This window comes from Coregonus lavaretus, assembly GCF_964263955.1.
Source record: "Coregonus lavaretus genome assembly, chromosome: 2".
Classification (NCBI taxonomy): domain Eukaryota; kingdom Metazoa; phylum Chordata; class Actinopteri; order Salmoniformes; family Salmonidae; genus Coregonus; species Coregonus lavaretus.
The window spans coordinates 23,213,662-23,226,788 of record NC_139989.1 but is presented as its reverse complement, the minus strand read 5'-3'; the positions used below and the strand labels follow the sequence as shown (position 1 = coordinate 23,226,788).

At 42.8% G+C, this 13,127-nt stretch overlaps 1 protein-coding gene across 1 annotated transcript; it reads right to left on the bottom strand.

Annotated features, from left to right (window-relative positions):
- Positions 1 to 4,428: 4,428 nt before the first annotated feature.
- LOC311137439 (E3 ubiquitin-protein ligase RNF152-like) lies at positions 4,429 to 5,070 on the bottom strand (the record flags this gene model as incomplete). The annotated part of the gene is made up of 1 exon (XM_084171937.1): positions 4,429 to 5,070. One exon carries the CDS (start codon positions 5,068 to 5,070, stop codon positions 4,429 to 4,431), a length of 642 nt encoding a protein of 213 aa, XP_084028063.1.
- Between the last annotated feature and the right edge of the window lie 8,057 nt (positions 5,071 to 13,127).

The window sequence follows — 13,127 nt, the reverse complement described above, 5'->3', positions numbered from 1 at the left end:
TATCCTAGTCTTTGTAGCCTATTGTCCTGTCTGTTTGTCAATTAAAACTTGAACTTCAACTATTTATTTTGCCTTGAATACCTAGACTGGAAATGTATACATGTCTTCACTATCAAGTTTACACTGTGGGCTTACAAGCACTGTAAGTAAAACCATAATTTTTCTCTGTCTGCTGTCCAACTGTGTGCCCCAAAACCCAACTAACTAGGCTACTGGGTCTGTTATTCTTAACAAGAGTATTCATTGATTTAAAATAACAAATATTTGTTGAAAAAATAAATAATTTCAGGTGAATTTCAGACTGTTTCTTTAATAGATCACTGAAACAGCTGAGTGTGTCTTTTGACCCTGACACAAACAGAAACTACTACAGGAACTTTACATCACTGACTGAAAAACACACAGGCACAGACATGACAACCATTGGTCTCCTTCTCTCTCTCATTATCATACAGTACAGGTGTTCTAGATATAGAAAGATGAGAAAATGTATCCATCGTTGTGCCCTAATTGGCACCCTCTTCCCTATATAGTGCACTACTTTTGACCAGGGTTCATAGGGCTCTGGTCAAAATTAGTGCACTATATAAGGAATAGGGTGCCATTTGGGACACACAATCTGCTCAGGGACACAGTCCAAAAATCCCCATTCTACTGCTTCATCAAACGTTGTGCACAGACACCTTTTATAACTATATTATTTGACATTCCTCTGTACCTTCATTTGCATATGAGACCATATCCTCTACTGACTCCAACCAAGCAACATCACATCATGCATTGCATCTTTTAACAATGGATCTATTGGCAGTACAACAGGGATTTCAAACACATTGAGTCCATTGGTTCAAATCATTGTACTGGCTGTATATATTAATACATCAAATAACACTGATCTAAAGCAGTGGTGGCTGTTGCCTTTTTAAACCAGACGACAGGCTCATAGTAATGGCTGGAATGGAATAAATGGAAAGGCATCAAACACATGGTGTCCATGTGTTTGATACCTTTCCATTCCAATCTATGAGCCATCCTCCCCTCAACAGCCACCACTGACCTAAAGAAATCCTTTGGCCATTAGACCTTCAGATAAGGGGCTAGCTATGATGGAGGCAGACACCCATAGGACTCTGGTCAAAGGTACCGCACTATATAGGGAATAGGTAGCAATTTGGGATGCAACCCAAGGCCTGGCTGGGTGTGAGGCCTTGAATTGCGTCCATATTAACTACCCAATGGGCACAGACGTCAGTTCAACGTCTAGTTTCTATTTACATTTGGTTGAGTTGTCAACTAATGTAATTTCAACGTGAAATCAACAACAAATGTGACCGTGTCATTGGATTTGATTTTTCAAATCAAATCAGTTTTCCACGTTGATTCAACGTCATCACATTGAATATTTGGTTGAAATGACGTGGAAACATCGATTCAACCAGTTTTTGCCCACTGGGTACTGTTTATGCTGTTTACTGTGGTATACAGTATATCTACAGACAATGTAACTGAACTAGTCTGGTTTATTGGCACCATACATTTACAGCATTTTTAATACATCTTCAGTGTTTCTCTAATATAACAATACTCAGGGCAGCTTATGTATCATTAGATCAATTAATTATCCATCAATAGCTGACAATCAATTGCCCCTTTGCTGACTGATATGCACCACATCAAAATGTTTGTTACATTAAGTGAAAAAAAAGGTTGTCAGCTATTGAGCCACCAGTTACTGTGTAGCACAGGGGGATGCTGGGACCACCAGCGGCCATGATTGAACCTCTGCATGAACTCTCTTCTGCATCCCAAATGGAACCCTATTCCATATATAGTGCACTTTGGGGCCCTGGCAAAAAGTTGTGCACTTTAAAGGGGATAGGGTGCCATTTGGCACATACCCTTTCTCTATCCCTCCCCTCTAAACATCAAACAGAACTCCTGGGCTGCTACTATGTTTGGCACTAATGTAACTCCATATTGGACTCCTTAAAAAGTGCAATTATCCCTAGGTAAGAGCTAAACAGCCAATCGCCACAACAACTGAAATCTCTCATTTCTACAACCTCCTCCTCTCTCTCTGGCTGTGATTGGTTCCAACCAGGATTTCTGGAAAACCGGGGAATGTTGGGAAAGTTAATGGAATTTTGGAACCCTATCAAGGAGCCTAAATAACCCAATGTCTTTAGCACTGATCCTAGACCAGTCCAACCACATCTTTACCAAACACTGTCCACCAAGGGTTCTAACCTGCTTCAATAAGAGTTGATTCTAGACCAGGCTATTATTGCAGACAGACAGAAGTAAACATGTGAACACAAATAGAAAGAAGGACAACAAGGATAAATACAATCATTCTGTACATGGCTGCTATACAAAATAGTTCACCCTGTTTGTTTGTTGGTGTTTACACTCAATTGCTTTAATACAGTAGAAACCGGATCATAATAATTTTGTCAACAACAAAGACATGGGTTGTGTCCCACATTGCACCCTATTCCCTATATAGTGCACTACTTTGACCCCTGCACTACCGGCCCTGGTTGAAAGTAGTGCACTATACAGGGAATGGTATGCCATTTCAAACACATGGAGAAGAAGAGAAACACTGGCATAGAGGAGAAAGTATTTCAAACGCTTCATAAATCAATGCAATTAGCATGAAGACTGGGACTCCCTGCCTGCCCGCCTGCCCGCCCACTCCTAACCCCTCCCAGAACCAATACTCCACCTCAATGTGACCCAACACCCCCCATATAAAGATCAAAGACAGTATTAACATAAAGGGAGATTGATAGAGGAGATAGAGTGTGTGTGTGGGCGTGCATCCGTGATAACCAGGTCAAAGTCATAGGATGCATCCTAAATGGCACCCTGTTCCCTATATAGTGCACTACTTTTGACAGGTCAAAAGTAGTGCATATATAGGGAAAAGGGTGCCATTTGGGACATAACCAGAGAGTTCAATATTAAAAGCATTGACAATCTGTTCTCAGTGAAGGGCATTGGGGTTAGTTTAAGACTAATTTTAAGACTCAACAGTAACTTCATCATTATTACTTTAGGCTGGCTGGCTACTGAAAACATGTAGTATGTGCTTTCTGTCAAATATAGGCTGGTTTATATGTATATAGCACAACACACAAAATCACATATTTCCCTGTTTTTGTGTTTAACATATTATTGATCAAAATACCAACACATACATACAGTACTGCATTACATATTGGAGCAACAGTAAGTAACACTGTTTTGTTTTCAGAGCATTAGAGAGATTCTTAGAAAATAAGAAACACAAGCTTGCGTCCCAAATGGCACCCTATTCCCTATATCAAATCAAAAACACAGATTTGCAGATGTTATCGAAGGTGCAGCGAAATGCTTGTTTTTCAAGTGCACTACGTTTGACCAGAGCCCTATAGGCCCTGGTCAAAATAGTGCACTATATAAGGAATAGGGTGCAATTTGGGACACAGTCACAGTGAACCACCACCACCAGTATTGATTGTTCAGTCCCTTTAGGAGCAACACTTGGCCAGAGGTGGTGTGGTGGACTGTACATATTTACTGTATACACTGCTACACCGCAGCAAAGACCGAATCAAAGACAAAAGCAGCCAAGAAGCAGATCTGGGTTTCAATTACTTGAAGAATCGATTCAAAAAAATCTGTGCATGTTTAAACTTGCCTGGCTTAATAAACCAATAGAAAAGTCCCAAAACTCCAAACCCTGCCCATCTGTCGCTCCAGGCAGACTCAAGCAATCGCTCAAAGTTTTTGAAAAGATTTTTGAAGTATTTGATCCCAGGTCTGCCAAAAAGTCCATATTGCAGCTCCAGCTGGAGATATGTACTCAGTACTGACACTTAGCTAAACAACATAATCACTGACTGAAATAACTCTACTGACCACAGAAAGAAACAGACCAGGACAGATCAGCCATGGTGTATTACCATAGGCCCCGGGTCCATAGGTCCACAGGGTACCCCAAATCAGAGGGACAGAGAGGTGGGTGCATCATATTGACTGAGAGGTGTGTGCATTTGTATCCAGAATAACTCCAAGTCAACAATATGAGGCAAGTTTATTTCCCTAGTTTGTTTGTGGTTGTCCTCTCTCTCTCTCTCTCTCTCTCTCTCTCTCTCTCTCTCTCTCTCTCTCTCTCTCTCTCTCTCTCTCTCTCTCTCTCTCTCTCTCTCTCTCTCTCTCTCTCTCTCTCTCTCTCTCTCTCTCTCTCTCTCTCTCTCTCTCTCTCTCTCTCTCTCTCTCTCTCTCTCTCTCTCTCTCTCTCTGTGTGTGTGTCTGTCGGCAGTTTCATTGGCCACCCATGATATTTGTAAAATCCCTTATTCTCGTCATAGTCCTGGCTGAGGAGGGGCGGAGCCACAGTAGGGGGTGGGAAGGGCATGTTGATTGACATGGTCCTTCCCTTCAGCCACAGGAGATGACAGTAAAGCGTTTAGAGATACAGGACATGTTGTGGAGCACGATTCCCAGGAGAAAGAGCAGGACGCAGGCTACCAGGATCACTGTACACACTCCGGACCACGTGGAGCCCTTCCCCCCTCCACCACCACCTCCCCCGACTCCCCTTCTCTCTGTCTCCTCCAGGCCATTGAGACTCATCCCCAGACCCAGTGGCTGCAACTCAGGCATAGCCACCACCGCCACATCCACCTTCTGCTGCCCACTGCCACCTGGCAAGAACCGGCAGCCGAGTTCCCCAGGCAACAGTGCCCTCTCCTTGGCGACAGGCAGGGGCAGCATGTAGCAGCCGTTGCTAGGCAGGCGGATAAAGACCGGCGTGTGCTCGGAGGCGTGCGGGATGGCGATGACGGTGATGATGTCGGGGTCGTCGGGGAGCTGGGAGACGGAAAAGCCAGCTGGGAGTTTGGTGACGCCACGGCACCAGGGGCAGCGGATCTCTTTCTGGCTGGATCTCATCTGGGTCAGGCACACGGAGCAGCACGTGTGTCTGCAGTCCAGCAGCTTGGGCCTCCGCCGCGGGCTGTAGTAGTTAAAACAGATCTGACACTCCAAGATGGAGTCCTGCGAGAGAGACAGAGTCTCCATTTTGTTATGGATTGTTATGATGGGTCCTTGATAGCCTGGTCGAGCAGACTGACCGTTGCGCTCACGTTTCGTTTCACTTACTTGTCAGAATGTGAGCTATTACCAGAATAGGCTGGTTTCACAAGGCTGGTTTCAGAAGAAAGGAGAGAACGTGCTCAACTCTTATCCTCTTGCGTAAACAAATGAAAAGGTGCTTGGAACCCTTTGTTGTAATAGGCTGGTGTTTTTGTGAACTGCAACACAAACCAGGATGACAAAGAAGAATGTATTTTATTATTTGACTGTATTAGCAGAAAGCCAAATGTTATTCAGATCCTCTACAAGCGCTTGAATCCTCCTCAGAGCAAAGCTGCGCTGTTTAAGCATGTAGCCTCTCCTCTGCTCTCCTCTCCTCTCCTCTGTGCTCTGCTCTGCGTCCCTCCGTGTGTCCTTCCACCCACCTGCCGTCTCAGTGTCGGTGTGATGTCACAGGACGATCGAGGTCACATGGTGGTTCATCTGTGAAACAAGAGAGAAGACAGCCGCATTAATGGGCTGAAGAGAACCACGGGTCAGAGAGGGTGTGTGTAGAAGTGGGCATCAAAATAAGATCAGGGGCATGGCATGGGCAGAGTAGCGGGCAGCTGGGCATTTAGGCTTTGTGTGTGTCCCAAATAGCACCCTATTCCCAATATAGTGCACTACTTTTGACCAGAGCCTTATGGGGAATAGGGTGCCATTTGGTAGGCAGCCTTTGTCCCCCTCATTTCCCCTTGGGCTGCCACATCAGCAGGAATCACACACACACACACACACACACACACACACACACACACACACACACACACACACACACACACAGAGAGAGAGAGAGCTCTCATCAGACACACACACACACACAAACACAATAGAGAAATAACTAACATTACAGTAATGTGTGAGAAAGCTCATACAGGCCACATCATGCAGAGCAAAGAGAAAGGAAGTCATAACACGAGTCATTCCATGTCATTTCAACAAGCCATGACACCCACCATCTCAGATTGTTCTGAAATCGTTCCTGTAGTTAGAAACTGGTAAGATTGGCATTCCTTAATCATTATTTTGTTGAAATTTTAAATGATTTCAGAGAAATAAGGGCGGCAGGTAGCTTAGTGGTTAAGAGCGTTGTGCCAGTAACCGAAAGGTCGCTGGTTCTAATCCCCGAGCCGACTAGGTGAAAAATCTGTCGATGTGCCCTTGAGCAAGGCACTTATCCCTAATTGCTCCTGTAAGTCGCTCTGGATAAGAGCGTCTGCTAAATGACCTATTATTATTATTATTATTTAGAAATGAAGCTAATTGATTGCACCCAATTGCCCATTTTAATTTACAGGATTCCAAATCAAATCAAATCAAATCAAATTTTATTGGTCACATGCGCCGAATACAACAGGTGCAGACATTACAGTGAAATGCTTACTTACAGCCCTTAACCAACAGTGCATTTATTTTAAACAAAAAAAGTAAGAATAAAACAACAACAAAAAAAGTGTTGAGATAATATTCAAAAAATATAGTACCCAACATCCGATTTGGAACAAACTTCATCCTACCAATGAGTAAGGCATGAGTAGGGCTGTTGCGGTGACCGTATTACCGCCACACAGGCAGTTACGAGTCATGAAGGCAGTTAAATTCCACATGACCGTTTAGTCACAGTAATTAGGCTTCTCCAAGCTCTGATGCTGTTGATGGTCATTAGTAGCTTACCAAACTTGCTAACTGCCTGGTACTCAGGACTCTATTGTCCCTCTAATCACAATGCAAATGTGTTTGAAAATCTAATCAAACACTTCACGAGAGCCCATGAGCTCATGTTGCGCAACATTTCTATAGGCTATGCAATTGCAGGAGAAAACTGGAGGAGTTTGGCCGTTAATAAAAAGAGGAGGATCCCATCAGCTTTCTATAGGCTAGGCCTACTATATTTATTTCTCAACTTTTCTAATATTAAGCACATTGCTTATACTAACAACAGGCATGAAAATAAACCACGGTGAAAAGTGTTCTCCATTCGCTATTTAAGTGCATAGATGACATGTATTTTTTCCTGCTGCCCCTGTTTCGATACAGGTGCATGATAATGGTCCATTCTAAATCAAAACAAACATCACACATATTATTTAGTATATGTAAAGATTAAATCAAGAATAGTCTGATGGGTAACAATTTTACCCTATCACTTGTGAATGATGCCCAGCATACTAAACAATGCCTTTTTTTTGCCACTTGTTCGAATCATAGTCGCACACCTCATGTAGCCTAGCCCATAGGCCTATATGTTTTAATAAGGTGGCCAACTAACTTCTTAAAATTAAGCACATTAATCCGCTTTACAAGGGGTGTAGAGCCTAACTGGCATATATAAGCAGCGCGTGAGTTTCAAGTTTGGGGAAGATGCATAATTGCATTTGCGGTCACTTTTTATAATGGTGTTTTCCGCTAATGGAACATTCGCGCTTACAGCCTACTACCATGTGCGCATTGCTGCGCTTCTAATGTGACGAAATAGCCTAATAGTTTATCAACATTTTAAGCTAAACGTTCTGATCTGTTGCGTCAGCCACATTGCATAAAAAAAGTTTTTTTGATGCTAGTGGTTGTATTAATTTGGGATCTATCACATCCCACAACTGTCCCAGACTATGTTTGGAATATTTATTTATTGCACAGAATAGAATAGGTTGACTTTTGTACTATGGGTGATAGTAGATTGACATAGGCTAGTGCTTTTGCTGTTCGTTAGGCCTACTCATCTTGTTGGCTGACGAAAAGTAAATGTGAACAGTTCTTCCAATATCTTCAATATGCACCTCGGAATTGGATAAGGACATGCGCAGTTGCGTCCCGGATGTGTCTGTCTTAACTTGTAGCCTGTGAGAAAGACCCGATCACATGACTGAGAGCAGTGTGAGTGAGAGACGCTTAGGATTGTGCAGGCCACCGGGCCGCAAAAGGCATGAATTTTTTTAGGGTGCATTACAGCCACAAAGGGGGTGCCGCTTCTCAAATTGTGAATGAAAGACTATTGGAGTGTGTACAGCCTGCACAAAAAACAAAGCAGAGCTCATGCCTTTCAAGCAACTTTTTTTCAAATCATCATTAGTCTCATCATGCAGCCTTACAATGTATTAAAAATCAAAACATATAGCTCAACATTTGTAGAACAACTAAAGTTACATTAATAACTCTAAATTAAGCATATACAGTGGGGGAAAAAAGTATTTAGTCAGCCACCAATTGTGCAAGTTCTTCCACTTAAAAAGATGAGAGAGGCCTGTAATTTTCATCATAGGTACACGTCAACTATGACAGACAAATTGAGGAAAAAAAATTCAGAAAATCACATTGTAGGATTTTTAATGAATTTATTTGCAAATTATGGTGGAAAATAAGTATTTGGTCACGTACAAACAAGCAAGATTTCTGGCTCTCACCGACCTGTAACTTCTTCTTTAAGAGGCTCCTCTGTCCTCCACTCGTTACCTGTATTAATGGCACCTGTTTGAACTTGTTATCAGTATAAAAGACACCTGTCCACAACCTCAAACAGTCACACTCCAAACTCCACTATGGCCAAGACCAAAGAGCTGTCAAAGGACAGCAGAAACAAAATTGTAGACCTGCACCAGGCTGGGAAGACTGAATCTGCAATAGGTAAGCAGCTTGGTTTGAAGAAATCAACTGTGGGAGCAATTATTAGGAAATGGAAGACATACAAGACCACTGATAATCTCCCTCGATCTGGGGCTCCACGCAAGATCTCACCCCGTGGGGTCAAAATGATCACAAGAACAGTGAGCAAAAATCCCAGAACCACACGGGGGGACCTAGTGAATGACCTGCAGAGAGCTGGGACCAAAGTAACAAAGCCTACCATCAGTAACACACTACGCCGCCAGGGACTCAAATCCTGCAGTGCAAGACGTGTCCCCCTGCTTAAGCCAGTACATGTCCAGGCCCGTCTGAAGTTTGCTAGAGTGCATTTGGATGATCCAGAAGAGGATTGGGAGAATGTCATATGGTCAGATGAAACCAAAATAGAACTTTTTGGTAACATTTACATTTACATTTTAGTCATTTAGCAGACGCTCTTATCCAGAGCGACTTACAGGAGCAATTAGGGCTAAGTGCCTTGCTCAAGGGCACATTAACAGATTTTTCACCTAGTCGGCTCGGGGATTAGAACCAGCGACCTTTCGGTTACTGGCACACAACGCTCTTAACCACTAAGCCACCTGCCGCCCCAAAAACTCAACTCGTCGTGTTTGGAGGACAAAGAATGCTGAGTTGCATCCAAAGAACACCATACCTACTGTGAAGCATGGGGGTGGAAACATCATGCTTTGGGGCTGTTTTTCTGCAAAGGGATCAGGACAACTGATCCGTGTAAAGGAAATAATGAATGGGGCCATGTATCGTGAGATTTTGAGTGAAAACCTCCTTCCATCAGCAAGGGCATTGAAGATGAAACGTGGCTGGATCTTTCAGCATGACAATGATCCCAAACACACCGCCCGGGCAACGAAGGAGTGGCTTCGTAAGAAGCATTTCAAGGTCCTGCAGTGGCCTAGCCAGTCTCCAGATCTCAACCCCATAGAAAGTCTTTGGAGGGAGTTGAAAATCCGTGTTGCCCAGCGACAGCCCCAAAACATCACTGCTCTAGAGGAGATCTGCATGGAGGAATGGGCCAAAATACCAGCAACAGTGTGTGAAAACCTTGTGAAGACTTACAGAAAACGTTTGACCTGTGTCATTGCCAACAAAGGGTATATAACAAAGTATTGAGAAACTTTTGTTATTGACCAAATACTTATTTTCCACCATAATTTGCAAATAAATTCATTAAAAATCCTACAATGTGATTTTCTGGATTTTTTTTTCTCATTTTGTCTGTCATAGTTGACGTGTACCTATGATGAAAATTACAGGCCTCTCTCATCTTTTTAAGGTGGAGAACTTGCACAATTGGTGGCTGACTAAATACTTTTTTCCCCACTGTAGGAGTACCTATTTCTATGTTTACCGCTCAACACAGAATAGCCGCATGTGCGCACTCCATCAAATCGTTTGGAGAAAATATTAATATTGTTCAATTGTATTCTTCATACTATAAAATAATATAAAATAATGCCACAGAATTATAAGCAAATCTTGTCTGCTAAATGAACTAGTGTAGCCCACAGCCATATGGCATAGCCACATCAGGACCTAACATTACATTTACATTTTACATTTTAGTCATTTAGCAGACGCTCTTATCCAGAGCGACTTACAGGAGCAATTAGGGTTAAGGGCCTTGCTCAAGGGCACATCGACAGATTTTTCACCTAGTCGGCTCGGGGATTAGAACCAGCGACCTTTCGGTTACTGGCACTACGCTCTTAACCACTAAGCTACCTGCCGCCCCATAACATAAGGACAACTCAGAGTATGCTATTCTTTTCTTCTGAAATAGACTACATTTTCTTAATATCATGCTTCTTTAGACCTGTCTAAAATAAATAATGGATTTATTGTGAAGGTGTAGGCTATATTTCATGGATTTATTAGACTTTTTAAAATGGCTGGTAGGCTATGTGTGGAAGCCAGGAGATGCTAAATGTGTTTATGTTAATTAATGGTCAATTACCGTGAGACCGACAGTTATTTACTTGACAATCACCGGCTGACGAAATGTATTGACCACCATAGCCCTAGGCATGAGTTATAAAAAAAAAAGTCAAGTAGTATAAAGATGCAGTTTGGAGCATTGCTTCTTCATACTTTGTAATGTATTCCGTGTGAATCTGATGTTTTTTTCCCACTGTTCAGAGAAATTGAAGTCGCTTGCATTATTTACCATAAAGAAATGTTGTGATCTGTTTAATACCCCATTAGTTTGCACAGGCTATGTGAAAGTTTTTGTTTTTTCTTGCTCCTACTCTTCCTCTTGCATAATGATATCAGCCATGTTAGTTAATCCATGTAGAATCTCTGTTATTACACTCACATTTGCAGATGATTACGTTCTGTCAAAATATTGCTGTTAAAATGCTAATGATCTCTTCCTACGCTTTATTTTCGTGTGAGTTGGGAGTGTGAAAGAGGAGTTGGACTCAAAGTAAATTGAGATTTTTCTTCCTTATCTTATCAACCAGTTAATTATTAGAATCAGGTGTGCTAGATTAGGGTTGGAATGAAAACCTACAGGATGGAAACTGTCCAGGAACAAGGTTGGAGAGCCCTGCCACAGATAACAGTCATGTCAACAGTATTGTCAAATTAGATCTTGTCAAGTTAAACTCCTCAGCTCTCACACCTGTTTGTTCACACGTTGTAATGGACTTGCAGCCATAGTGAAGACGTCCATGTGGAAAAGACGGTTGTGTCCCAAATGGCATCCCATTCCCTATGGGCCCTGGTCAAAAGTAGTGCACTAGATAGGGAATATGGTGCCATTTGGGACACAAAGGTGTCTGACTTGTGTTAGGTTGCTAAAACCACTGTTAACACAATCCGTTTGTGGTGGTTAGCGTCTCCCCCCCACCCCTCCTTTCCTTTCTCCCTCAATCCCTCCCCAGGCAAAATGCATCTTTCTGAGTGGGTCCTGACGCGATACCCGCTTCTGTCATCACTCTCCGCGTGACCTAGTTTCTTTAAATCGTTCCGTATTCTCTACCACCATGTCAAAGTCAAGTAAAATGCAGAAAAATCTGTAATTTTATAGTTGAAGGGGATGAGAGAGAGAGAGGGCGGAGAGACTGATGGAGAGGAAGAGGGAGAGAGACAGATGAAGAGAGAAAGAGAGCCCTGCCTTTGAGGGGTAAGACAACAAGGGGTATTAGTAAAAACACTTTGATCTGACAGAAATGCTTTGTGATTCAGTTTTCCCATACACCCACCCACTCTTCCACTATTTTCTCCTTACCTCCTTCATCCACTTCCCTCTCCCCTCCATTCTCTGTTATTTACCCTCTCTCTACCTCCCTTTCCCTGACATTATAGTTTTGTGACTCATTTTCACATTACACCTAGTGTGGGAGAGAACACATCTCACTGTCACTGAGCAGAACTATAGAAGCTATGACAAATCTAATTCCTAAACAGCCTCTAGAAAACCCTCAAAAGTAACCAGAAAAGTCTTAATACAAGCCAAGGTTTGGTCCATCATATCATATGACTGTACAAGGAAGGGAATATGATTTAGTAGTGATGGTGAGTGCCCTACTGGTGCCTCCTGTCCCCTCTTCACAGCCCCTCTGGCCCCCTGGGACCATTCGAAAGGACAGACACCCTCTCTCAGCTGAGAGGGGCTGTAACACACACACACACACTCTCTGTCCCTCCAGTCTCCCCTGCCTCACTCCACAGCAAGGACAATCAGCCGAGGAGAAAGTTCACTCCTCCTCACTGACAGCGGCTAAAAATAACCAGGGACACACATTCCCAAAAATGATAAACTGGTTGGAGCAAATCAGAGAGGGAGGTGAGGAAAGTAGCAGGGGAGGAGGAAGACAAAAGAGGTGAGGAGAGGAGAGGAGAGGAGAGGAGAGGAGAGGAGAGGAGAGGAGAGGAGAGGAGAGGAGAGGAGAGGAGAGGAGAGGAGAGGAGAGGAGAGGAGAGGAGAGGAGAGGAGAGGAGAGGAGAGGAGAGGAGAGGAGAGGAGAGGAGTAATAGAAAAGTAAAACACGTAATAATAAAAGTAATAATAAATACACAATGAATAACGATAACTTAGCTTTATACACAGGGTACCAGTACTGAGTCGATGTGTATGGGTACGAGGTAATTGAGGTAGATAAGTACATATAACTAGGAATAAAGTGACCGATAATATACAGTAGCAGCAGCGTATGTGATGAGACAAAAAAAGGACTATCAATGCAGATTGTTAAATAGTTAACCAAATAGCTACCCGGACTAACTATACTGAACAAAAATATAAAAGCAACATGCAACAATTTCAAGATTTTACTGAGTTACAGTTCATATAAGGAAATTAGTCCGTTTAAATAAATTCCTTAGGCCCTAATCTATGGATTTTACATAACTGG